The 26,655-nt window shown below is 37.9% G+C and overlaps 4 protein-coding genes across 7 annotated transcripts in view; all 4 read left to right on the forward strand.

Annotated features, from left to right (window-relative positions):
- Positions 1 to 26,655, forward strand: part of LOC127414591 (fatty acid binding protein 1-B.1-like) — a 932,240-nt gene that overhangs the window by 85,468 nt on the left and 820,117 nt on the right. The window lies entirely within an intron of this gene.
- On the forward strand, positions 21 to 1,889 carry LOC127414589 (vasotocin-neurophysin VT 1). Its single transcript, XM_051652723.1, has 3 exons — positions 21 to 137; positions 1,144 to 1,345; positions 1,750 to 1,889. Exons 1-3 carry the CDS (start codon positions 21 to 23, stop codon positions 1,887 to 1,889), a joined length of 459 nt encoding a protein of 152 aa, XP_051508683.1.
- Positions 5,667 to 8,488, forward strand: ccl27a (chemokine (C-C motif) ligand 27a). Its single transcript, XM_051652730.1, has 3 exons — positions 5,667 to 5,764; positions 8,002 to 8,119; positions 8,199 to 8,488. The coding sequence occupies exons 1-3, from the start codon at positions 5,698 to 5,700 to the stop codon at positions 8,269 to 8,271; spliced, it is 258 nt and encodes an 85-aa protein (XP_051508690.1). The 5' UTR covers positions 5,667 to 5,697; the 3' UTR covers positions 8,272 to 8,488.
- Positions 10,280 to 26,655, forward strand: part of LOC127414557 (E3 ubiquitin-protein ligase DTX1-like) — a 68,261-nt gene continuing 51,885 nt past the window's right edge. The window contains exons 1-2 of one of the 2 annotated variants that reach the window (XM_051652669.1): positions 10,280 to 10,420; positions 14,561 to 15,356. In XM_051652669.1, coding sequence (XP_051508629.1) covers positions 15,095 to 15,356 — 262 coding nt within the window. In that variant the 5' untranslated portion in view covers positions 10,280 to 10,420; positions 14,561 to 15,094. The remainder of the gene's footprint in view (positions 10,421 to 14,560; positions 15,357 to 26,655) is intronic. The other variant, XM_051652670.1, reaches the window with a different exon arrangement.

Consider the following 26,655-nt stretch of genomic DNA (forward strand, 5'->3'; position numbering starts at 1 on the left):
CAGTTGTTCAGCGTATCGAGATGTCTGACTCTTTGTTGCCCACGTGCGTCCTCTGTCTGCTCGCGCTCTCATCTGCCTGCTACATCCAAAACTGTCCGCGTGGAGGGAAGAGATCTCAGCCAGACACCAGCAGACAGGTACAACACCTTCACTTCTTTAATTAAACATCTGTCCTTCAATGCATGCCTTATAAGACATCATCAATACATACATCATGTTTTGAATAGTTATTATTGGAAACCAGGTTCAGAAATTAATAGGCTCCAGGCAAAAATGACCCTGAATTTAAAAAATGTTGGGGGCGAAATTGCTCCCATAATTAATTCTTCAGTGTTTTATAAGTAACATCTGAAATATTTCTTCATATTCTATTCTAAGCCTAGGTATACATATTTTTGCATGAAAAGTAAAGCTTGTAAATACATTTATTAAAGTGAAGAACACTGACATTAGTGTTTTATATTATTAGAAAACATATACCTTTTAAAGGTAAAAATGCCCCTGAAAATCATATCCCCTTAATAGAAAAGTGCATTTCTGACACTGTTGGAAACTAAATGAAGTTTTCTTTATATTTCAAATTACATTGAAGACTGATGAATTTCACTCTGCATTTCATTTTGAGTTTATATAGTTTTTTTGTTTTTTTTATCAAATGTTTTTTGTTTGCTTTTTGTAATTGTTGTTCATCTCCTAAGCATTCACACCGTGCTACGGATTTTTTTTATTGACCTGAAGCCTTTTTAGAATAATATTCACAAGTGCTAACATATACAATATTTGAAACAGTGTTTTATTTGTCTTTATCACTGATTTAAGCAAACGTTTAATTCAGTGAGAATACTCTATTGTCAATGTGTCAGTGATTTGTGAACATTACAGTTAAGTACTATAAATTACTTAATTGACTTAACCTAACCCTAACCTTTTTCAAGAGTAAGATCAAGGTAACAATTGCAGGTTACTTCTTTGTTCAGTGTCCTCGACTTGTACTGTGCATACTATTTATGATATATTTATTGTAGCCAATATTTGTGTTACTGTACATTGTTGTAATGTAAGCATGAATTTGCATGTTTTATTATTTCTAATGACAACATTTTTTGTTTGAGGTCATATGGTCTTCTATCTCTGTCTCTGTAGTGTGTGTCTTGTGGTCCTGGGAATGCAGGGCGTTGTTACGGTCCTAGCATCTGCTGTGGAGCGGCTCTGGGTTGTCTCGTGGGTTCTTCAGAGACGATGAGCTGCATGGAGGAGAATCACCTGCCGAGCCCCTGTGAGACCGGAGGGAGACCGTGTGGAGCTGAGGGACGCTGCGCTGCTCCAGGAGTCTGTTGTGATTCAGGTCAGTGAAGTTACATGATTATACATTTAAAGATATCATTATATTATTACCTTAAATACAAACTATGTTTTTGTCAATTATTTGCTGTAAACAATTTTTTTTTTTGGAATAGCGCACATAAAATGTTGCTACCACCTGACAGATATCAGCAAAATAGGTGTCAGATTTCAGGGGAGGGGCCTTTGTTTATGCCTGTCAATTAATTTGCACTTTTTGGTTTGCTGACATCGGGTTGGCTGACATGTCTTTGTGGGCGGGGTTTTGGATAGAGTGCATGTGTCGAAACGTCTGAATTCACTTACATCACCGTTAAATATTACTTTAAAGACAATTATTAACATTTTAATAGTTGTTATAATTTACTGTTGCACTTTCACTAATATTTATATATTTATTTATTGCAGTGAGTTGTGTTATGGACTCGGAATGTTTGGAAGACGCCAGATACGATCAGTCTGAAGATCCCAGTAGACTCAAGACTGTTTCAGGAGAAATCCTTCTGCGTCTGTTGAATTTGGCCTCTAGAGGTCAAAGAGAGTTCTGATGATTTGTAATTCATTCGTGTTGCACAACACATCAGTGTCTCCAGTGTGTAAATATGTAATAAATGGTCAAATGTGAATCTGGTTTGTAATTGCAGATCGTTTACGGTTTCCATTTTTTGCTATTGTCCCAAAAGTTGTATTACCTGTTGCTGCTTTTATATTACTATAATGCAAAGATTTACAAGAGCGATTACCCATATGACAGTTAATCAAGAGTCAGTACCAGCCTGTGGCTTTCTTAACCGATCCTGTCAGTCAGGTTTGAAAAACTACTCTTGAACGGCTTAAAAGTTCATTTACATTGTTCAACCTGCAAATTATTGTTACTTTAAGGAGCTTTTTCTACTTCATATAACCCTTCAAATTTGTTTTGTTGGTGTAAACTAGTATATTTAGGTTGTTTTGATGATCTTAAATTATATTTTTGACTTGACTCAAACCAATTAATTTAGATGTTACCACATGAAGCAAAGTTTTTTTTAGGTAAACAGGTTTTTTTTCAGTGCGTCAAACCTTTTCATAACATAAAGCCTAGAGTCTTGGAATCGGCCAATGTTGGGGTGGGGGTGGGGGTGGCACTATAGTGAACAAAACAAAAAATCGTACACTTTGGGCCATAACACATGAATGGTACGGCATAGAAACAAAATTGTCTTGCCATATGATTCCTTGGGTAATAGCGAATCTTTTTAGTTGCAGCAAAATGTTAGCTCCGCCCACCTGTTTTCCCGCAATTTTGGATTGTTTGCAAAATAAAATTTTCGAAATAGTCCTAGGCGATTTGCCCAATCAGAACAAGCCAATGCAGAAAGATTCTCTGGAGTCCCAATATTAATAATTATTAAAAAAAAGTTTGAACTTTCGATTCATCGTAGCAAAGGTACGCCAAAACGTACGTAGCGTACATGGCCACTTTTACGAAAACGGTTATAACTTTTGAACAGAATGAGATATTACCACCAAATTTGGTACACTTATGTATGGGGTCATTTTGAAGACACAAAAACTCTTTGCCTTTGAGGTATGACTCAACGCCTCTTGGTGGCGCTATAATAATTAAAAACGTAAACATGGCTCTAACTCTGGAACCAAAGGTCCAATCAACTTGAAATTTTGCATGCAGTGTCTTTTTCCATGATGCCATCTAAGTCTATGAGGACAGTCGCATATCTTTAAAAACAGTCTGCCATCGACCAATCAAATTTCAGCAGCTATTAGCTCGAGTTAAAAAAGGCCGATCGGAATGAAACGTGGTAGGCCTATTTGTCTCCTGGCCAAAGAGGTCTGTGCAATATGTAAAAAATATTGGCCACAGGGAGGCGCTATCATGTTTTTCATTCATGTAAATTGTTGTATTTACGACTGTGTTTCACACAGACACACATTATTCATACCATATGATCGATCTCTTTATTCTAAACAACTTTGCCTCAAGAAGCATTGGTGTGTATCAAATTGTTTGTTAAATATTTAAGATTATTTAAAGAAACTACTTTTTCAAACTAGTCCTAGGCCATTTGCCCAATCGGAACCAGTGAAGAGAGATACTTTGGCATCCCAATATCAATAATTATCCAAAAAAGTTTGAACTTTCGGTTCATCTTTGCAACGGTACTCCAAAATGTACAAATGGGGTGTGGCGTCTTTTACTTAAATGTTTATAACTTTTGAACGGAATGAGATATTATCACCAAATTTTAGCCACTTATGTAGGAAGTCAATCTGAAAGAAAAAAAACAATCACAAATGTAAAAAATGCCATATTTCCGTGCTACCTAGCATGATGGTTCTGAAAATTAAGGCACTTTAGCATTGTTTTAGGTGCTAATGGACTGTCTAATTAATACTTAATATCAGTTGCATATGTACTTAAAGGATCTTAATAGCTTGAACCTCGTTTATTGCTGCTTGCAGCTATATTTATATTTTGGAATTACTTTAAAATGTAGAACTGAACTTAAAAATGCATGTAATATTAAACTCTATTAAATTCATTCACATGGAAGTACAACAAATGTCTAAAAATTATATACTGTAAAAGAGAAAGTAAAGGACTGATGCAAATCGAAAGTACATGCAACCTGTTTTGGTTTATGACTAAGAAATCTTTTGTTCTGTTATATAGAAAACCAGTCAGACATGCAACAACTACTGTACAATCAAACACACCTTAAAATGAATGATAATATTATTACAAGAAGTTTGGTGATATTTTGCCAAACCTTGATTAGAAAGAGGGCAAGCTCTAGCATGATCACTTATATTATTGATGTCATTAACAATAAATTCATTATAAATTTATTTTCATATTTAAAGAAGAATTTTTTTTCACCAATATAGAAATCTGAATGTTTATATATGGTTTTCACTGATATAAAAAGTCACATACTCATACATATATGCAACATATATTTTAAAATACTAAAAAATGGCAGTTTTCATATGTTAAATATTTTTCCAAATACTGATGGAATTTTTTTGAGTATGTACATATATGCTTAAATATATATATATACTAAGATCTATGTGGGTTTTTTTTTTATCAAATGATACAATTCCTTAAGAAGACGTCTTCTCTTCCAAGGCAGAAACATTATCTGGACAATAATAATAGTACTGAATAACATTGTCATTTCATAATAAGGGTCGTTTTTGGAGGTCAAAAGTGGACATGTGTCATAAAAGCATAAGGGAAGTGTTAAAACCAGATCAGATGTATACCTTAATAATACCTGGGTAGCTCAGTGGTAAAGACGCTGGCTACCACCCCTGGAGTTCACTAGTTCGCTAGTTCAAATCCCAGGGTGTGCTGAGTGACTCCAGCCAGGTCTCCTAAGCAACCAAATTGGCCCGGTTGCTAGGGAGGGTAGAGTCACATGGGGTAACCTCCTCTTGGTCGGTTTGTTCTTGTGGTTCGTTCTCAGTGGGGTGCATGGTGAGTTGAGTTTGGTTGCTGCAGTGGATGGCATGAAGCCTTCACACATGCTATGTCTCCATGGCAACATGCTCAACAAGCCATGTGATAAGATGCTTGATGGTCTCAAACACGGAGGCAACTGGGTTTGTCCTCAGCTGGACTGAGGCAAATCACTATGCAACCATGAGGACTTAAAAGCACATTGGGAATTGGGCATTCCAAATTGGGAGAAAAAAAAAAATGTAACTGTTTCATACATTACAATTTAAAATGGTGATCAGTGTATTGAAAATTACTATTTAATCTTCATTTCTGTTATCATGTCTCCCTTATATTTTTTGGAATCAGATTCATGTAGTGTTTATCATAGATAAATTATGTATTTTAAAAGTTGGCATACAGTGTTCATTATAATGGGGCATAGGTTTTTTTGCAACTCAGTACTCAATACTAGCTACTCTTTTACTCTTACTTGAGAAGTTTTGCTCTACTCAAACTACATTTTGGGGAAGTAACAGTACTTCTACTTGAGTATGATATTTCAGTGCTCTTTCCACCCCTGAACACAGCTGATCAAACATGATAACACATAATGAACAACTATTCAGCTATAAAACTATCTGAACTGCACATCACTCGTCATGTAACGGAAGAATGCACGTAAATACCAGATCAGCAAAAGGTCAGTGCAATATAATTACTTTTACTTGCATGTGAATTTAAGGTGGGGTTGGGAAAACATCTTTTCAAACAGATATTTTATCACTGAATCTGTTAAAGCCTTTTCTTTGACGTAGTGATATGTTCAGACAGGTCGTAGGTTCGGGGTGGTAACAGGAAACTGCATCTGTAAATATTTTCTTTTATTCAGTCTCATTGTTGTTTGAACCATGGAGCTGAAAACCACCTCTCTTCTGCTGCTCGTCCTGTGCGCGGCGATTCTCACCAGCACTGAAGGTCAGTCACCATTCACTGAGAGCCAAACACTGCTTAAATCAGTGTATGATGATATGATGAATTTGATGATACTCTGTGCTTCTTTATGCTAATTATAAGAATAATGATGATCTATACTTCGAGATTAGATTGTTCTGCATTGATTTGTCCTCGTCCTGCTGTGGTGCACCCAAAAATGAAAATTCTGTCATCTTTGAAAACTTTTTTTTGCATTAATTTCTGGGTGAAATATCCCTTTAAAGTGGTCTTGAAATGGTCTTTTTTATTATTTTTTTAATAGTTTTATTATCTTCCCAGAGGTCCACTGATAATGTTAGAATAGTTGTTTTTTTTTTTGCACCAAAACATTCATAATTTAGTAATATATGCTCATTTTCCACTCTGTCTCTGGACCTCTGTCTGAAACGCTCGGTTTCGGCTTAAGCGCCTCCTTAAAACTTCAGTGTAAGTGCCCACTGTTTTGTTTGGCTAATATCGTACAAAATAGAGCCCCACAAATTTTTTAAACTCAATCGGAAGAAAATTAATAAGCAACAAAACATAAATCTAAATGTCAGGGTTTACACATAATGCACATCCAACACATTGCATACGTATATATTTAACTGTTCATCTCAAACACAACTGTAAACACTCACAGCCTGTCTACACCGGATGCGAGAGTCACGTCAAAAGCAATAGAACCCGTTATAATCAATGATGCGGTCTACCATGGAAATATCCGTTGCGGCGGGTCACGCAGACAGTAAACAGATGTCCCATTCCATTTTGTGCTGCACGCACTGGCGCTACTACTGCCAACAACACAAATAAACGGTTTAGAAAGTTTGTGTCGGTGTAGACAGCCTCAAGCCGTTGCATCGCTTCAATGGACGCGCCCGGTGTAAACAGGATGTCAGCACCATAAACTATCATATAGTCAATAACAGTTCCTTTGCAAAGCTTGAATCGTATGATATGAGCCGAACATACAATCCACTCTAAAATACGCTGAAGACACATCCACATCCAATTTCCAGTATCATTCCTTCATGTTTTCATACACCAACAACTGAAAATAGCGCAGATGGGCGAAAGAACGCATCCACAATGCATTCTCCTCTGCAGAGTTGTAACTTGACACCGCGTCTTTTAAAAGCGGCCCGAGATATGTACCAAGCGGTCAAAGACGTCTGTCTGTGCATGTTTATGTAGAGAAACATTTCAATCTAGACAGGCACATGAAGGTGTCCTGTGTAAGTCCACTTTGGAGGAATCTCCCATGAGAGGCGCATCTCTCTCCTCTTCACCTGTGTGACTGACTGAGCGCCAGTGGGCGGGGCCAAGGGTGCAATGACGAAAAATAGGCGGACTTTTGAAATGCTCTTTTTCTTTTAAGGAGGACGTTTTCAGTTCTGAAATTTTGATTTTGAAAATGTTTTTATAGTACAATTATCTCTTATATGTCAAAAGATCATGACCCCTTTAATCCTGTTTAGTATTATATATATATATATATATATATTTCACCATATTCTACTGTGTATTGTAACTCAACTGACAGACAGAGTGCCAGCAACGACAAGGTCTGGCAAACTTAAATGCATGCATAATAACTTGGATGTTGTCGATAAAATGTGTTTTGCCAAATCCATAAATGTAGATGGATGGTGACTGGTACTGGTTTCAGTTTGACCTCTGAATATACTAGTTTAAAAGTTGTGTTATAAAATTATGCGCTCTGACATGCACCCGTCCCAGCTGCTGGGCTAGAGATTCATGAGGTCATAAAACATGGAATGGATTTTTTTTTTTTACCTGTTGCCATATATAATTTAAGGCAGTGCATGAATGTGTCCCTCCTGTTTAATGTGTTGAAGACTTCTTCCAGTAAGTCTGTAATTTTGTTGCAAGAGGATTTAAAACAGCCATATAATTACGTATTTCTCCTGAGATCCAAAACTATTCATTTAGCTTCTTTCACGACCATTTTCCACCCACTATATGACACTGAACGAACCCTAAAATGCACAAGAGGTTTTAAAAAATATATATCCTTCCATTATGAAATGAGAAACAGCACTTTAGTAATTAGCATATCGTTTTTACCTGCCTCTTCCTTCAGTAACAGTTAAATTGGAGTATAATTCACTTTTTGGTCTCAAAAGAGCAATGAATATTTGATTCCTCATGATCTGAGCCCTTTAATTTTCACAGATACAGAGATACTGAAAACAGATTGTGTTTTGTTCCTGCAGGTGCCATTCCAAAATGCTGTGTGGAGCTTTCAAAGAATATTCCCCGACAAATGTTGCTGAAAGTTTCCAAATATGAGATACAGACGAAATATGGTGTCTGTGACATCGATGCAGTGATGTGAGTGTTTAAACACAGATGACAGACAGTTATGAGTAATTTGCTACTGTATATTTACTGAATGTTTACTGCTTTTCAGAATACATCTCAACGGCAAAAGAATCTGTGCTCATCCCAAAGTGAAGAAACTCTTGAGGAAAATAAATAAATAAAAAAGCAAAACAAATCGGCATAAAAGCAAACAGGGAAATGAAATAAACACTTTGATCTTGACATTGGCATTAAATGATGTGGCATTGATCTAAATGACACTTTTTACTTGTTCAGCTTCACTTTACTGATAGATCCATCCATTATGTGCTCCAGTTTATATATGATTTTTTTATGCTTTTTCATCAAATAAAATAATCTTCAGTTTTGGCTGTGTGTTGTCTGTTATGTCACATAATAACCACAAAACCAAATGCATGAATGTATGAACTCGATTTGCATTTCCAAAAGGAAATACTAGTACCTGTCAGCAAAAGAGATCGTATGTATTAAACATATATAATTTAACATGTTTTTAAATACAAATTATATTATCAAAACACCACTTTGTGTGCAAAGTTTAATTGAAAAATGGAGTATTTGGTATACATGTCCCCTTTTTGCTTTTATGACAACATGCACTGGAGCTAACATGATCAAAACCTGATGATCATGTTCTTCAGTTTATTTATCAATGTCAACATGTGAGATGACAGGGATTTTAATTAATTCCACTGACTCGGCTCTTTTGAATCCGATCACTCACTAGATACAAAAAGATTCGTTCAGATTCATTTACTGTATGTTACATCTTTCTGCCAGGAGGTGGCGACAAATTTGAGTCATTGAATCATTAAAGGGATAGTTCACCCAAAAATGTAAATTCAGTCATTGTTTACTCACCCCTGTGTTGTTATAACTCTGTATGAGTTTCTTTCTTTTTCTGAACATAAAGGGAGAAATTGTGAATAAATGTTGTGCTCAGTGATGTCATACAATGGCAGTTTATGGTGACCACCTCTTCAAGCTTCAAAAGAACACAAAAGTATAATTCAGAAGTCTAATAAATTATTCCATGAGACTCATGATTGTTATGAAAGTATACGATAAGATTTGATGAGAAACAAACTGAAATCTAATGTATTATTTAGTGAAAATGTTCACTGACCGTTGATCTCCTGTGTGCGTTCATGATAGGACACGAGAGCAACAGTTCACATTTTTTTCACCTCGGTCAACCATATTTGTCAATGACCCGTTTGCGCACAATGCCTTTTACATTTGTACTCTTTCATTAAAAAATAGCCTTAACTTTTCTGAAAAACCTACAGTATATAGACTGTTTAATGGCAGGTTCCAATGTCACAACTCAGCCCATATAGTGTGACAACATGACCCGATATAGTTTCAGTGTCTGAAAACTATATATAAAACTATATATATATTGGGTGTTTTTATTTTATTTATTTATTTATTTATTTATTTTTTGTAGTCAAGACTTTAAGGATTGTGCCTACAGAAATTGTCTTAGGTAAATATTTCTCAGGTTAGTACATTTTTTTAGAGTGAGTAGGATCTCTGAATGTTGGAAGTCATGTATGAACTCCGTCTGAGCGGAAAATCTGATTTACACACACACACACACACACACCCCCGCACACACACACACACAAACACGCACACACACGCAAACACACACACAAACAAACAAACACACACACAAAAACACGCACACACACACACACACAAACACGCACACACACACACAAACAAACAAACACACACACAAACACGCACGCACACACACACACAAAACACACACAGACAAACACAAAAAAACACACACACACAAACGCACACATACACACACACACACATACACCCACAAACACACACACACAAAACACACACACACAAAAACACACACACACACACATACACACACACACAATCACACACAGACACACACACACAAATACGCACACACACGCAAACACACACACACACACACATACATACACACACACACACAAACACACACACACACACAAACACACACACATACATACACACACACAATCACACACAGACACACACACACAAACACGCACACACACACACACACACACACACACACACACACACAGTGATGCTCGTGCAACAGTCGCGCGGTGGAGGATGCGCACAACACGAGCAACAGCACACAGCTCATATACAGCAGCGGATTGTCTTCTGTTGATCTAGTGACGGAAATGTGTGTTAGAAAGACTAAACTAATTCAATCTTTCATTTATGCTCATCGTCACGGAACGGCGGCGACTCGTGTGACAGGTGAGTGACTCCTGACTGCTGATTTCTGTGTCCATTCTGAGGTACCACAAACACTGATATGCCTGTAATAAAGAAAAAAATAAATACGCATTAAAACACAAGATTCTAAGAAATGGACTGAATACATCAACATGGCTACATGTGTGTCCTGTGGATTCCGTCATGTTATATATTATACCGAATAACCGCGCGTCGATCACACCTATCGCTTTTATTGGGACAAATTGGCACTGCTGGTTCCGGATGCGATGTTCTAATAAATTCTGGAGCCCATATGGAGAAAAACGCCTGGCCGGTGAAATGCACCTCAGACAGATGTTCGGCTTCAACAGGGATCATATAGAACTGATTTAAGGGCAAATGCGAACGGAACCGCTCGATTCGGGTTTTGGATGCGGCTCATGGGTTTATAGACACACGGGATATTTGCCTCATGCATATTGACCTCGATATGATGTGGAAACAGCATGTGTGTGTGTGTGTGTGTGTGTGTGTGTGTGTGTGTGTAATCGGGAAAATACGCATAATATGACCAAGACACTGAAACCACAGTCACTGTAACAGCCTGTGTCAACATCAGAACTGTTTGAGTACTGATCATATATGGATCTTTTATTAGGAAAGGGTTTGTTAAAGGACTGATTGGAACCAGGAGTAGAGGTCTCTCTCTCTCTCTCTCTCTCTGTCAATCATGTGCACATTAAAATGTTCACAATTTCTCTAGAAAACCATATATTTTAAAACACCTTTGACCTGTAATACGCAATAGTATAAATGACCGTACGATTCATACTGACAATTATTTTTATTTTGAAAGTATTTTAGGGGTCTGTAAAGGGGTTTTCTGATTCTGGAACACCTAATATAAAAAATATACATATTTTGGTAACTTTCATGAATAAATGTAACAAACATTGTCCCCCTCTATAATGCTGAACAGATCATGAATGTACCACATTTATAAATAGATACACGTAATAAATAATAAATATAAAGATATTTTTATATTTAAGAAAATACTGTGATTTTTAGTCCATTGACCCCATATTGAAAACACTTGTCTGACATGTAGAGGGATGAGTGATATGACCAAAATCTTATATCACGATGTGAATATATCACAGTAACGATAAATATCACGATATATATATATATATATATATCAGGAAAATTAACGAAAATTGGTTTATATAAATAACCATGTTTATGTTTGTATTTTGGATAATCCAGACAGTGAAATAAAAACGACTTCCTCTTTTAAATTTTCTCTTTATTTGGAACTTGACAAACATAGTCAAAGTAAAAAACAAACAAACAAACAAACACTCAACTTGGTTTATAATCAGCCTTAACATAACGCTAAACTTCACATTATGACATAATTTCAGTCGGATATGTTGTTGACCATTATTATTATTATTATTATTATTATTATTATTATAAACGGTCCTCAAGAAACTCAACATATTCTCAAATCAATGCAACAAAGAAAATAATACATAAGTTATAAAATATCCAATGAAAATAGGCTCTTAATGATTGAAGTCATCTCTATAGAGAATATATGAATATCTGTAGGCAAACATGACCGGTTTGTTTCCTAATATCAAACATCATTGAACAGAATTTTAGTAAAGGTGATGATGTTTAGATTAAAACGCTTTATTTTGCCACATGACACAGTGTTGTATCTGTTTTCTGTCAGTGGTGGTTAGAATGTCGAATGTCGAAGCGTTTGAGTTGTTTGACTTCCTCCATAGCGCTTTAAAATAAATAAATAAATGGGTCTCGTAAGTTTTGTGGTCTGCGCCGCGATATCGAGAGAAGCCGAACTGAGTAGTGCGAGTGACGCAATCTCCTGTTTCTGGGGCACAAATACTCATGCGCACTTTCGTGCAACACTAATGTGAAACACAGATGCACATGTCAGATGAGAAGCATATTTAGTGCTTATGAAGCGACAAAGACAAGGTGAATGTCAATAAATTTGCCGAAATTTTCAAACCCGGTCAAAGTTTCTTCCATTCTTTCAGTCTCACGTGAAGTCCTGCCCACTGATAGACACGCAAACGCCGCGCACATGGATAATTACATATCGCGATACACATGATATAGTAAAATCTCTATCGATCGGCACTTTATGTCGTGTCCATGATACATAAAGTCATTTTGCCCAGCCCTAGTCAAATATAGTTTTGAAATGAGTAAAAAGTAAAACATTAAAAGACTGATATATATTAATATTAGGGCTGTCAGTCGATTAAAATTTTTAATCAAATTAATTACATGGTATGCTGATCAATTCATCACAATTTATCGCATACATAAATATTTGCTTAGAAAGCCCCTCAAATAACAATAATTAAATATATAATGGTATAAATGGTGTAATCATTATAAATAGTTATATTTAAACTATATATATATAAATAATAATAATAATGCAGATAATTAAAGTTCATTACATTATTTTGGTACACAAATAAAGCATTAAAAAAGAATGCAATATATTGTTTATTTGCATATTATTGAACATAAGCCAATCATTGGCCTACAGGTCACAGCAATCCATTTTGCAACTGAATTCATCAATCAGTCTGAGATGTATTATAAGGGCTTGTCTAAGGACTCATCAATGTACACGTTTTGGAGCGTCTCGGTTGTGTCGTGTCATAAATGTTCCATTTTTAGCTCGCTGTGTCAAGTTATACGTAGATTGAAACTTAGAAAACATGTCTTGAGATCCCTGCCTTCAGATTTGCACTCCATCAAGCTGTTTAAATGCAAGAACGTGTTCTCATCTTGTTTTGTCTGCTGTCAGTAAGTGTGGTTTGTTCTCTGTATAAGCTGCTCGTTGCCTATACAGCTGGAGTTTCGCTTACTGCCCCCCGGAGAAAACAGGTGGTACTCCAATCTTGAATCACTCAGATATAAGGAATATTCCTTATTGCGGTTCAGGTACATGATTAATTGCGTACATTTTTTTAACACGTTATTTTTAGTATAATTAATCACACTGAATTAACACTCAGCCCTAATTAATATACAATCTAATAATTTAAATGAAACACACTTGTCACTATTTTAATGTCAGGGGTGTTTTGTATAATAAAAAATAAAAAAACACATCAAAAGAACATTTATGGAGAACATTTAAGAAGTTTTCCCTAGGCTAAAGGGCTGTGATGGCCATTTACCAAACAGTAAGTAAATTGTATTTTTAATTTTTTTAAATCCATGAAATATATCCTAGTTTTTTTAGGGCTTTTTTGGAATTGTCAGTTGTGTAACCCCTGGCAGAGGTGGACTGGCCATTGGGAGAACCGGGACTTTTCCCAGTGGGCCGGCCACGAAACGGGGCCGCAATATCCCAAAGTGGGCCGCGATATGATGAAGGGGGCCGCGAAATGGTGCCGTGACACATTGCCACAACCCACACCACCCCAACCCCCCACTCGACAGGTTCGTTTTTTGTTCCCAGTTCACCCCTGACCCCTGTTTTGCCATTTTTGATTGTTAATCAGATATGTTTTTTAAATATTGATTATTAAAGGACGTATAGATCAATAGTAGCATTTAGCATCTTGAAAATCAAACTTAAAGATGCTGTAAGCGATTTTAGCCATTCTACTTCCACAAGGCTGAGCAGTTGAATTAGCTCAGAAGTGTTAAAAACAACAGCAGCAGAATAGCGCCCTCAACTGACACCTGTTATGAACAACATGGCATAAAAATGGCATTAAGCCTCAAATAATTTGCTGCAACGACATCACTATGAGAAGGTGCAAAATGATTGACAGGTCGAAAGCGTTGTTTGCTGTTTACAGAGTCTAGAGCGGTCACAGAGACCGGTGAGATATCTCACAATACTTATTTCATTAATATCTTTCATTAACACAATTAACACAAATGCTGTTAATTGAGCTTAACTTGTATTGAACCCGGAATATTCCTTCAGGTGGGAGCAACATCGCTGACAAAAGAGCATGACAGCCGATGGTAAATTATCAAAATAATTATGATAATAAAGCATGGTAGGTTTAATGTTAGTCTGATGGGTTTCATTATTTAGAAAAATACCTAGTTTTGGGGGAATTCCTGTTGTTTGTTTATTGGTCTGAGTTTTGTCTCTGTTTGTAGTCTGTTTCAGTAGATGCTCCAGAACTCAGAATGTGGAGACAGAAACTTTGAGTCCTTTTTGAGAGCTGTGTGATCTACAACTCTATCTAGACCAGACTGAACCTCAGGACCACACAAGGACCGTGGCTTCAGGGTTTTCTGACGGTCACTAAAAGAATAGATATTCTCAGATATCTCAGATCTACTCTCTTTGGTTCAAGAATCGTGGATTATTCTTCTGAAGTGAAGAGGAGTTACTTCAGTGACCATGATTACTGACAGAGCTGGAATACTAGAGACTAATCTCGTTTATTTGGGCAAACTCAATTACAGTAACGAATCCCTCATGTAAATGGAACAGCCTGTAATTCATTTTGCTGCAGGACTTGTGTTGACCTCAACAACGCTCTGTGCAGTTTAGATTGTGTAAAACTGGTCACAAGAACACACAATTCCTGGTTTTCAAGACAAAGTTGTTGGAAAAATTCAGCTCATATTTGAAAACACAATGTGTTTCCATTAAGGAGCAGTATCTCCTTTATATTTGGAGTTGAAATGGCTCGACCTGGCTCTGGCGTTGTGGTGTCGAAGGGGTCGGGGATGGGCTACTTGTCTCAGAGCATGGCCCGTGTGGTGGTCTGGGAATGGTTGAATGAACACAGTCGCTGGAGGCCGTACAGCGCCGCCGTCTGTCATCACATCGAAAACATTCTGAAGGGCGATGCGAGAGGAACCGTCATACTGGGGCAAGTGGATCCACAGCTAGTGCCCTACGTGATAGACCTGCAGTCCATGCATCAGTTCAGACAGGACACAGGTGAGCAACACACACAAAACTACAGTGTTGATCAGATGTTTGTATGATGCTCTTGCTGTAGGTCACTGTCAGGAAACACTGGATACTTTGTGGAAAAACTCAGCTGTATGTTGTTTAGTGGTTTGTCTTGGTGCGAGTGTGTGTTCAGTACAAGAGTATATCGTTTAAAGTGAAAGTGTGTCAGAAATTAATGTTTTTATTAAGGGGCAAAGTATTCCCCCACTAAATGATTTTCTTTTCTTTTAAAAGCTTTTTTTCTAACCGTATGAAAACACTAGGGCTGTCAATTGATTCAAATCTTTAATCGAACTAATTACATGACATGGCAATTAATTAATCAAATTAATCACATGTACGTATCAATATTTGCTGAGAAAGACCCCCAAATAAAGATCCAGGTTAAACTCTGGACAATTGGAATTATTACAAATGTAGAAAAACGCTGTATTTGCCGTAAACCACATCCTATGGTTCAGTGCTCAGATGCTTGCTTGAACCGTCAGATCCTGCCTGAGGCGATGAAGGCAGGGGAGCGGAGTCTCCCTGCTAGAACTACCGCTTACGCTTCCATAGTCAGGAGTTGGCAAACCTGGCATCCAATTAATGAAACGAGATTGGAGGTGTGGGTTAGAGCAACTTTAACTTATAAAAAGCACTCAAACATTTTGAGTTTGCTATTCACAAGAAGCATCTGCTGACGTGGACCATGCATCACAAAAAGAGATCACAGAAGACCTACAATCAAGGTTTGTTGCTTTGCATAAAGCTGGAAAGGGTTGCAAAGTTATCTCGAAGAGCTTAGATATTCATCTGTCCACAGTTAGACAAATTGTCTATAAATGGAGATGATTTAGTACTATAGGTACTCTCACTAGAAGTGGCCGTCCAGTCAAGATGACTCAAAGGGCACACCGCAGAATGCTCAATGAGGGAAAAAAGAACCCTCTTAAATGCACGCTGTAATTTAAAAAAATGTCACCTTACACTTCACAGCAGATGCACTGGAGGACAGATTATCTATATAGCATTTATGTCAGATATTTTAATGAATACTTTAAATTTAAAATCAAATTGCAATTGAAATCAAATACAAAAGTATTTGTAAATAATGCACAAAGATTAATTTAATTCAATTTCATTCAATAAAAAAAATTGTCCGTTCCCTATGATTATACAGTTCTATATACTGTTTGGTAAATCTACTGGTTACCATCACAAGTAATCACTGGAATTGTTGGAAGTGTCTTCAGAGCTGTTTTTTCCCCCATCAAAACCCACTTTATATTAACTACATGTTCAATAAAACTTGCATCGGAGACAATGTGGATATTTGACAGCTACCGGTCACTAAAGTGTCTGCAGAAGCAATAAACCGATATTAAACCTACGCTGTCCTAGAATACAATAATATGAAATAAATCAAATGTTAGATAACCTGGAATACATTTTAAATATCTGGGGCATTTTTGCCTCGAGCTGGTTAATTTCACTCACACACACACACAAACAAACACACACACACACACACACACACACGCGCGCGCACACACACACACACACACACACACACACACACAAACACACATACACAAACACACACACACACACACACAAACACCTTTTGTGCATCATCTTTCCATGTACACTCTTTATTTCGAGGAATATTTCAAGATCTCCTCATCATATTATGTTGTGTTTGGGCTCGTTTGAATCGGGATGGTCTGCTGTAAGATATGATATGTCATTGTCTATGTTATATGTATGTTTCAGGAAGTAATAAGGAAAAATGTGACAAAAACACACTGTTTATTATATTTATGTGTGTCTGTGGGGATTTCATACACTAAAACTCACTGCAGTTTGACCTCTGAGTGAAACAAATCTGCTAATTGAGACCTTTACAACGATATATAACACATCTCATCTTTTTATGGTTTAATCAACTCTGAATATAATTGTTGTGATAACAAATGTGCAAATGATGAGAACGAAACAGTTCTTATTTATCAGCAAATTAAAAATAATTATTTATGAATTGGTAGGTTCAGCTATATGCATTGTAAAGCCCAGAGACAAAATAAATGCAATTATTATATATTTATTTGTACAGGGAGTGCCCCCCACTAGCCTGGTATGAGCTCAGTTCAATGAATCTTTTTATCAATAAATATATATATATATATATATATATATATATATATATATATATATATATATATATATATATATGTGTGTGTGTCTTCAAAAAAGGAGCACAAAACCTGTCATAATTACTAAAAAAAAGAAGTTGATAAAAAGATCTAATGCAGTATCTTGTGATAATATATGCAAAATGAGAGATTTATATATTTACGTATCTTAGTGGGCCGGTCATTTTTGACCGGGAATACAAAATGTGTTAATACAAAACAAGCACAACACAAGGGATAAACATAGGTCACATCCACACTGATCCGCTCGAGTTTGAAAACGCCGTTTTCACTTTCTTAACCCCATCCTTTTTTATTATTGCGGTAAAGGAGAGAGTTTTCGAAATCATCCATTTATGGTACAAGATTTGGATGTGGCCTTATACAGAATAAAATTATTTATGTTCCTGTTTGATTTATGTTCTGTTTTGCAGGTAATTTCTATACCAAACAAGTATGAGAAAACAGTCATAAATTTTTTTATTGCTTATATGATGGCAATGGACACATAATGATGGCGCCACGGATGGCTGCCTCGGTGTGGAGCTCCTCAGTTCTTTTGTTGTTTTTGTTTGTTTGTCCTGTGTTTAGTAATCTTTTTCCAGTCAGTTTTACCAGGGACGAACTGCTGAACATTCGACAGCATGTACCAGACCATTTTTTCCCGGTTTTTGAATATTCAGATGTTTTTCTAGACATTTTATTTGCAGGCACGGCTTTGTTGTTCAGTAGACTCAGGCGAGGGAGACGAGCCGGTGCGCTGGTCAAACTGGATTTCGAACAGCACTGCCAAGTATTCACTTAGTGAATCTTCGCTCTCTTCCTAACAAAACGGACGAACTACATCTTCTCACCCACACAAACAAGGACTTTTCAACCTCTGCTGCCTTGTGCTTCACAGAAACCTGGCTGAGTGAAGCCATTCCAGACAGCGCGTTACATCTGCCGGGCTTTCAGCTGTTCAGAGCGAATCGCATCGCGGAGTTAACGGGGAAAACGAGAGCGGTGGAACATGCTTTTACATTAATGAAAGTTGGTGTACAGATGTAACAACATTAAAGAGGACGTGCTGTCCTAATTTGGAAGCGCTCTTTATTAACTGTAAGCCTTTCTACTCACTGCGGGAGTTTTCCTCGTTTATTCTGGTGAGTGTGTATATCGCTCCAAACGCGTGTTTGAACACAGCTCTGCAACAGCTGGCTGATCAAATCACAGACACAGAACAACAGTACCCGGACTCAGTTATTATTATTCTTGGGGATTTTAACAAAACAAATCTCACACGTAAACTGCCCAAATACAAACAGCACATCACATGCCCCACCAGAGACAGGAACATACTGGATCACTATTACACAACAATAAAGGATGCATATCGTTCTGTCCCTAGAGCAGCTATGCGACTATCTGATCACTGTCTGGTTCATCTTCTTCCAACCTACAGGCATAAATTAAAATCAACCAAGCCAGTAGTAAGGACTGTAAAGAGATGGACCAATGAAGCAGAACTGGAACTACAAGCCTGCTTCTGTTGCACTGATTGGAGTGTTTTTGAGGCTGCAGACACCAATCTGGACGAGCTCACAGAGACTGTGACATCATATATCAGTTTCTGTGAGGATATGTGCATTCCTACTAGGACTTATTTAAAGTTCAACAATGACAAACCATGGTTTACAGCAGAGCTCAGGCAGCTTCATCAGGCCAAAGAGGATGCTTACAGGGGTGGGGATAAAGTCTTGTATGATCAGACCAGGAACACACTGAATAGGGAACTCAGAGTGGCTAAAAAGAGATACTCTGAGAAGCTGAAAAACAAGTTTTCAGCTAATGACCCTGCATCAGTGTGGAGTGGCATTAACAACTCACAAATTACAGGACTCCTGCCCCCAACCCTGTGGTGGACCAACAACTGGCTGATGACCTGAATGTGTTCTACTGCAGATTTGAAAGGCCCAATCTCACACCCCACACCCACTCTGACCTTCACTTCACACAAACACCAACACCTCCTGCAACCCTCCTCCTCCCCCCTCCTGCTACTCAACCTGCACTTAAGATCATATGAGCCGCGTCTTTCGGAAAAGACAAGGAAGGCTTCAGGCCCAGATGGCGTCTCACCAGCGTGTCTTCGATCCTGTGCTAACCAGCTGGCCCCATCTTCACACAGATCTTCAATAGATCACTGGAGCAGTGTGAAGTCCCATGCTGCTTCAAACACTCAATCATTATTCCTGTCCCAAAGAAACCAAAAATCACAGGACTTAATGACTACAGACCTGTCACCCTGACATCTGTGGTCATGAAATCATTTGAGAGACTGGTGTTGGCCCACTGAAGAACATCACTGGACCCTTTCTATATCCCCTTCAATTTGCTTATCGAGCAAACAGGTCTGTGGATGATGCAGTCAACACAGGATTGCATCATATCCTGCAACATCTGGACAGACCAGGGACATATGCAAGGATCCTTTTTGTGGACTTCAGTTCGGCTTTCAACACCATCATCCCAGCTATACTCCAGAATAAATTACACCAACTCTCTGTTCCCATGTCTATCTGTCAGTGGATTACCAGCTTTCTGACGGACAGGCAGCAGCTTGTGAGACAGGGGAAACTCACTTCCAGCACCTGTACAATCAGCACTGGTGCCCCCCAGGGATGTGTGCTCTCCCCACTACTCTTCTCCCTCTATACCAATGACTGCATCGCCAAGGACTCCTCTGTCAATCTCCTGAAGTTTGGAGATGACACCACTGTCATCGGCCTCATCCGAGATAACGATGAGACTGCATACAGAAGGGAGGTTGAACAGCAGTCTGTCTGGTGCAGTCAAAACAACCTGGAGCTGAACACGCTCAGAACGGTGGAGATGATTGTGGACTTTAGGAGGAACACCCCAACATTGACCCCCCTCATCATTCTAAACAGCACTGTGGCAGTGGAGTCATTCAGGTTCCTGGGCACTACCATCTCACAGGACCTGAAGTGGGAGACACGCATTGACTCCATTGTGAAAAAGGCCCAGTAGAGGTTGTACTTCCTTCGCCAGCTGAGGAAGTTCAACCTGCCACAGGTGCTGCTGATCCAGTTCTACTCAGCAGTCATTGAGTCTGTCCTCTGCACTTCAATAACTGTCTGGTTTGGTTCAGCTATGAAATCAGACATCAGAAGACTACAAAGGACAGTTCGGACTGCTGAGAGGATTATTGGTTGCCCCCTGCACCCCCTTCAAGAACTATACAATTCCAGAGTGAGGAAAAAGGCTGTAAAATCAGTCTGGACCCCACTCACCCTGCCCACTACCTTTTTGAACTGTTGGCTTCTGGCCGACGCTTCAGAGCTCTGAGCACCAGAACCGTCAGGCACAGAAACAGTTTTTTCCCTCAGGCTTTCCATCTCATGAACAGTTAAATTGCCCCATTGAGCAATAATTATGTGCAATACACAGTTTAGTCTTTTTTATATTTATCCAACACATCCAACCTCTTCTGCCATTTCATTCCTCTGAAAAAAACAAAAAAACAACAAAAAACAATTTGCACTGTACATAACAGATTTTATTAGATTTGCACTACCCGTGTGTATGTGTGTGTCTGTACGCATGTGTATTATTAGTTTTATTTTTTATTATTATCTATGTCTTGCTGCTGTTTTTGTATTGTTTTGATTGCTGTACACTGGAAGCTCCTGTCACCAAGACAAATTCCTTGTATGTGTAAGCATACTTGGCAATAAAACTGATTCTGATTCTGATTCTGAAACAGTACTTCTGTTTGGTTATTGATAGGGTGTACAGGAAGTTTACAGGGTCAATACATATGAATGTTTCATTTTAAGGACGTTTTTGTTTTGCATTTCGTACCATAAGCAATGTTGGTACTGTTGGGTCGTCACTTGATGTCCAGTTTAAAATCTGGGTTCTGAGGCAACAGAGAAACAGACGCTTGTCAGAGTAAAACCTGACTGAACCTAATAAGAGAATTTTATATGGTTCTGGTCCACCAACTTCAATCTGTGAGTGTGTGAAACCTGGAACCACTTGAGAGAAACTATAATATTCTCAATTGTATGTCTGAACGCTTATTTTAGATGTCCTGGTTTTTCCAAATGGAGAACTCTTAATAGACCGAGTGTGCTGAGATTTATCTGTGTGTGTCCCTCCCTGACTCCTTGGATCTGTGGTTTTGTTAGTGATTTCCTCATGTGCAGTACGTATGCAGTCTGTTAATGTGTAATGTGTAATAAAGAGCAGCTGTCGTTAAGGTCATAGTTGAGTGCTGCATTTATTATTAAGAATGGAAAGAAAATTACAGGACCCGAACTTCCTCGTTTCCATAAGCTTATTTCATGTGGGATACAAGCAGAACAGAGTTTGATGTGAGGGTTGTTTGCCTGTGCAAAACTCATTGCCATGATGGTTGTGGGTGGTTGCCCATGTCAGCAATAAAATATTCTGGACAAAAATGTTCATTGTCTAATAGTTGTTTGATCTCATTTAACGTCACATGAGATCAGTCCAGATGTACTCCAAACTTCCCAAACAGCCTAAAAGGTGATGTAGTTCACAAAGTATGAGAGAATTTGTATGCAAAAATACAAAATAAGTAAATACAGAAGCACTGTCGTCCTGATGTGAAATAAAGCAGAGCCGGATCTGGCATTCCGCTTAAGCAAAACGTGCATGTCAGAGCATCTAAAAAGGAAACACCCCGGTGTTATATCTTTAATGCATCCTTTATTAAAGTTCAAATATAAGGAAGCGGGTTATGAAAATAAACAAACTCCGAAACTGACATTTCTCTGTGCGCTCAGCACCGCTTCTATGAGTCGCGTGAAGTGACCCAATTTAAGGGGGAGCGATTGAAACTCGCTCTGATGCACAATCTGGCTCCAGCAAGATTATAACATGTTGAATATACTGTATGTGTCACGGTGTGTTTCATATCGTGAAGAATATTGGCGACGCAGCTCTATTAAGTAGAGAGAGTGTAACCGTTTGTTACATTGCAACAAAATACGTTTTTGTAGTCTTTTTTGGAGAAAAAAAAAACTCCTTTAAAACAACGTGCATTTACTTGTGTTTTAAAAAAGTCATCGGAGAATGTTGAATACAATATTTAAATGTTTTTAAAATATCTAAAAATCCTTAAAACAAGATGCATTCACCTGAGAAGCCGCATATAAGATATTTAGACTTGCTTTCAGAGAATAGATCTTGAACACGAGTATATTTGTTCTTTACTGCACTGGCAGAAGTATGAACAAGTGAAAAAATACACTTAAATACAAAATACACTTATATTCAAGATATATATCTTATCTTATATGTTGCTTCTCAAGTAAATGTATCTTGTTGTAAGGATTTAAAAAAATTTTTTATGGAAAACAAGACAAAAACACTTGATAACAAGAGGATTTTTTTGCAGTGAATTGTTTACTAAATTAAACTTATTTTAGAGGTATTTTTAAAGATGATTTTGTCCTCTTTATTGTTAGTAAGCACGTTTAATACAACCTTTTAAGTCGAGGCACAAGCTGAATAATCGGTTAAGAGTTAATGATTAATCGTTGCAATAATCGCAGAGTAGTCGAATAATCGTTCTAGTAACCGTTAGATTAGTCAAATATCAAAATAATCGTTAGTTACAGCCCTAGTTCTGGGTAGTCAAAAGACTCCTGCACCCTGAAGTCTCTGTGATATTCTGCTCTACATCTGACTTGAGTCCCTCCTTCAAAGTACTGTAAGTCTATGGGTGTTTTTCAGGTTTAAATGGTAAGTGTGAACTGTTAGTAAAATAACAACACAGCAAAACACATGATTTGAAGGATCATTCATGTCTGGAACAGGATCACTTACACACTGACAGTATGAGTAATAGTTGTAGTAATGTTTCACTTAACAAATACCACTAATAAGTAATAATGAAAGACTAGAGAGAAAGGGGTTCTGGATTGTGTGGTTAATGAAAATCAGAGCAGACTGTGTTTGAGTGTTTGAATGTGTCTCTCTGAAGATCGGGTTTGATTTCTGGCCAGACTGAATTGATCTGTTTGTCTCAGGAGAGCGACTGTGGTTTACTGAGCTGCTGTACATGTCTTCTCTTACACGTCTGTCTCTCTCTCTCTCTCTCTCTCTCTCTCTCTCACACACACAAACACACACACACACACACACACACACAGAAAGAAAGATATTTGAAAAGTGACACTGTCTGCGATCATCGGTTTTGTTCAGTTGACTGGTGTGATCAGTGATGTACAGTATTGTAATTTGAGGTAGTTTAAGGACTTCTAATGTATTTTTTTTCTCCCCAATTTGGAATGCCCAGTTCCCAATGCGCTCTAAGTCCTCGTAGTGGCATAGTGACTTGCCTCAATCTGGGTGGCGGAGGACGAATCTCAGTTGCCTCCGTGTCTGAGATCGTCAATCCGTGCATCTTATCACGTGTCTTGTTGAGCGCATTACCGCGGAGACATAGCGCGTGTGAGGGTTCATGCCATCCACCGCGGCATCCACGCACAACTCACCATGCACCCCATTGAGAATGACCCACATTATAGCGACCACGAGGAGGTTACCCCATGTGACTCTACCCTCCCTAGCAACCGGGCCAGTTTGGTTGCTTAGGAGACCTGGCTGGAAGGACTTCTAATGTAAATTTTCTTTTGTCATACAGTAATGTAAGCCACAAAAGATGCTATATTTAGTCATTATGATGAGGAATATTCCTGGTTCAAAACAAGTTAAGCTCAACCGCCAGCATTTTTGCCATAATGTACAGTATAGAAACTGCCCTTCTTAGGGTGCTAAATGACTTATTGATGGTGGTTGATCCTGGAGAGTGCTCTATTTTAGCGTTGCTTGATTTAACTGCAGCGTTTGATACAGTTGATCATTCAGTTTTAATCGAAACATTGAAGAAATGGGTGGGAATATCTGGAGTGGCTTTAGACTGGTGTTGTTAGGAAATTTGTAGTGTTTGTTAGAGTTGAGATGTCCTCCTCTTCAACAATAAATTGTGGTGTTCCACAAGGATCCGTGTTAGGGCCAATTTAGTTTTCTCAATATATGTTACCTCTTGGTTCTGTGATTCCAAAATGCAACATACATTTTCAATGCTATGCATATGACCTACAGTTATATTTGTCGTTAAATCCCAGTGATCTGACTAATTTTAATGTTCTTCAAGCGTGTATAGCAGATTTAGATTTGGCTTTTATTACTATATGAATATGTTGTGTTTTACTGTGTGTTTTTGGTTTTATGTTTTTTGAAGCACTTTGTGCTTAATCGTTAATAAAAGTGCTATATAAATAAAATTATTAAAATTATTAATGCTGATTACCACAGAAAATATTTTTGATTCGCCTCTCGACACTTACAATGGAAGTCAATGTGGCCAATCCATAAACCGTAAATTATTCCCTGTTTCAAATGTGTAGACACAAGATATAAACCATATACATGCTTACATGACTTTAGAGTGGTAATCAACATTATGCCACAAATGCTGTTGCAGTGGTGGCTCAGCGGTTAAGGCTCTGGGTTACTAATCAGAAGGTCAGGGGTTCAAGCCCCAGCACCACCAACATGCCACTGTTGGGCCCTTGAGCAAGGCCCTTGACCCTATCTGCTCCAGGGGTGCTGTATCATGGCTGACCCTGCACTCTGACCTGATATGTGAAAAAAAGAATTTCACTGTATATGTGCAAATGTGTGATAAATAAATATAATTAAAAAAAATAATTAAGCTTAACTTCTACTGAACCCAGAACATTCATTTAATACATTTTAAAGTCCCTCTCCAGTCACTGGTTTAACCCCTAAATCTTTGTTAATCAAAATTACATATTTAAAAGTTTTTTTCCATGAAAATAATCCCCTCATGCCTTAAAATGGCTTAGATATAACTCTACACCTTTGCCTCATTTAGTATGCACGGACCTATGAATATGCATATTAGTCCCCGCCTCCATCTCCACTCACCCCTGCACCGCTCGACTGCATCTTGGACTACCTGCTCACCTTCACCCATTTATCTCAAGTTCTTCAGATCCTTTGGTAATACATGAAGGCTCACCATTTGTCCTTTCGCAACTTTGCATCTGAAAACAGAAAATATCTTGCAAAATACCGATATGTAGCTACACCTGGCTACCTCTAATACCCCTTGCTTCGCCGTAGTGTATGCTGTCGATATGGAAAGCCCCACCCCGCAAGTTGATGGGATTGGTTCCTTAGGTTTGTGACATGTGAAACCCTGGCTGTCTGAAGCCGTGTTTTTGAGACTGTCTTTGGTACACGGCAGTTCCAAGGTGAAAATTCACTCATGGTATGTCTTCTAGCATATAAAAAACACCATATGGACATGTAAACAAGGTTAAAAACTTGATTTTCACTGGAGGGGGTCTCCAGTAATTAGGCAGACTGTATATTTTATTTTTATTAAAGTTCATTATATTTGTACTTAATTTTAATAGATCTTTTAAAGTAATTTTTACACTTGTATTGTTGTTTATTTTTTTATTTGTTTGTTTTTATGCTTTATTTTTCTTCAAATAATTTTTGTAGTCTGACCTGTGATATACATAGAGCTGCATTTTGTTTATACATTTTATTATTATTATTATTATTATTATTGTGTATGAGTGAGTGTGTGTGTTGTTGACTTTGACCGTTATGTTTGGGGTCAGTTTGGATCACCTCAGGGACACTAGTTGCCACGCCAAGATTTTCACTGCTCTGTTTTGACCGTGAGAAACTTGTCAAAGAGCTGACGTGTATGTGTGTGATGTGTGAATTCAGCACTTTCAAAGGCCTCTATATGTGGTGTGTGGTCATGAATGTGTGAGTGTGCTCTTTAAATACAAGTCTGTGTCTACTGTATGGTTGTGTAGGTGTTTTTCCTGGGAAGTTTTCATGTGTAGTGTCTCATACCTGTGGATTCTTACTGAGAATGGAACTTATCTTTGTCTGTGTGTGTGTGTGTGTGTGTGTGTGTGTGTGTGTATAACATCTGTAGCATCATTTTCCCAGCAACCCTTCTGTCTACTCATATATTCATTGGAAATGATGGTCCATTTTCTCTTGTCCTCTGGGGACAG

The sequence above is a fragment of the Myxocyprinus asiaticus genome, chromosome 24 (assembly GCF_019703515.2).
Source record: "Myxocyprinus asiaticus isolate MX2 ecotype Aquarium Trade chromosome 24, UBuf_Myxa_2, whole genome shotgun sequence".
NCBI classification, from domain to species: Eukaryota; Metazoa; Chordata; class Actinopteri; order Cypriniformes; family Catostomidae; genus Myxocyprinus; species Myxocyprinus asiaticus.

Excerpts from the sequence above, each read along its gene's own strand:
- LOC127414589 (XM_051652723.1), top strand. The coding sequence starts at position 21 with ATGTCTGACTCTTTGTTGCCCACGTGCGTCCTCTGTCTGCTCGCGCTC. Across the intron at positions 138-1,143 it reads AGCCAGACACCAGCAGACAG|TGTGTGTCTTGTGGTCCTGG; the intron begins GTACAACACCTT and ends CTGTCTCTGTAG. Across the intron at positions 1,346-1,749 it reads AGGAGTCTGTTGTGATTCAG|TGAGTTGTGTTATGGACTCG; the intron begins GTCAGTGAAGTT and ends TATTTATTGCAG.
- ccl27a (XM_051652730.1), top strand. The coding sequence starts at position 5,698 with ATGGAGCTGAAAACCACCTCTCTTCTGCTGCTCGTCCTGTGCGCGGCG. Across the intron at positions 5,765-8,001 it reads GATTCTCACCAGCACTGAAG|GTGCCATTCCAAAATGCTGT; the intron begins GTCAGTCACCAT and ends TTGTTCCTGCAG. Across the intron at positions 8,120-8,198 it reads TGTGACATCGATGCAGTGAT|AATACATCTCAACGGCAAAA; the intron begins GTGAGTGTTTAA and ends ACTGCTTTTCAG.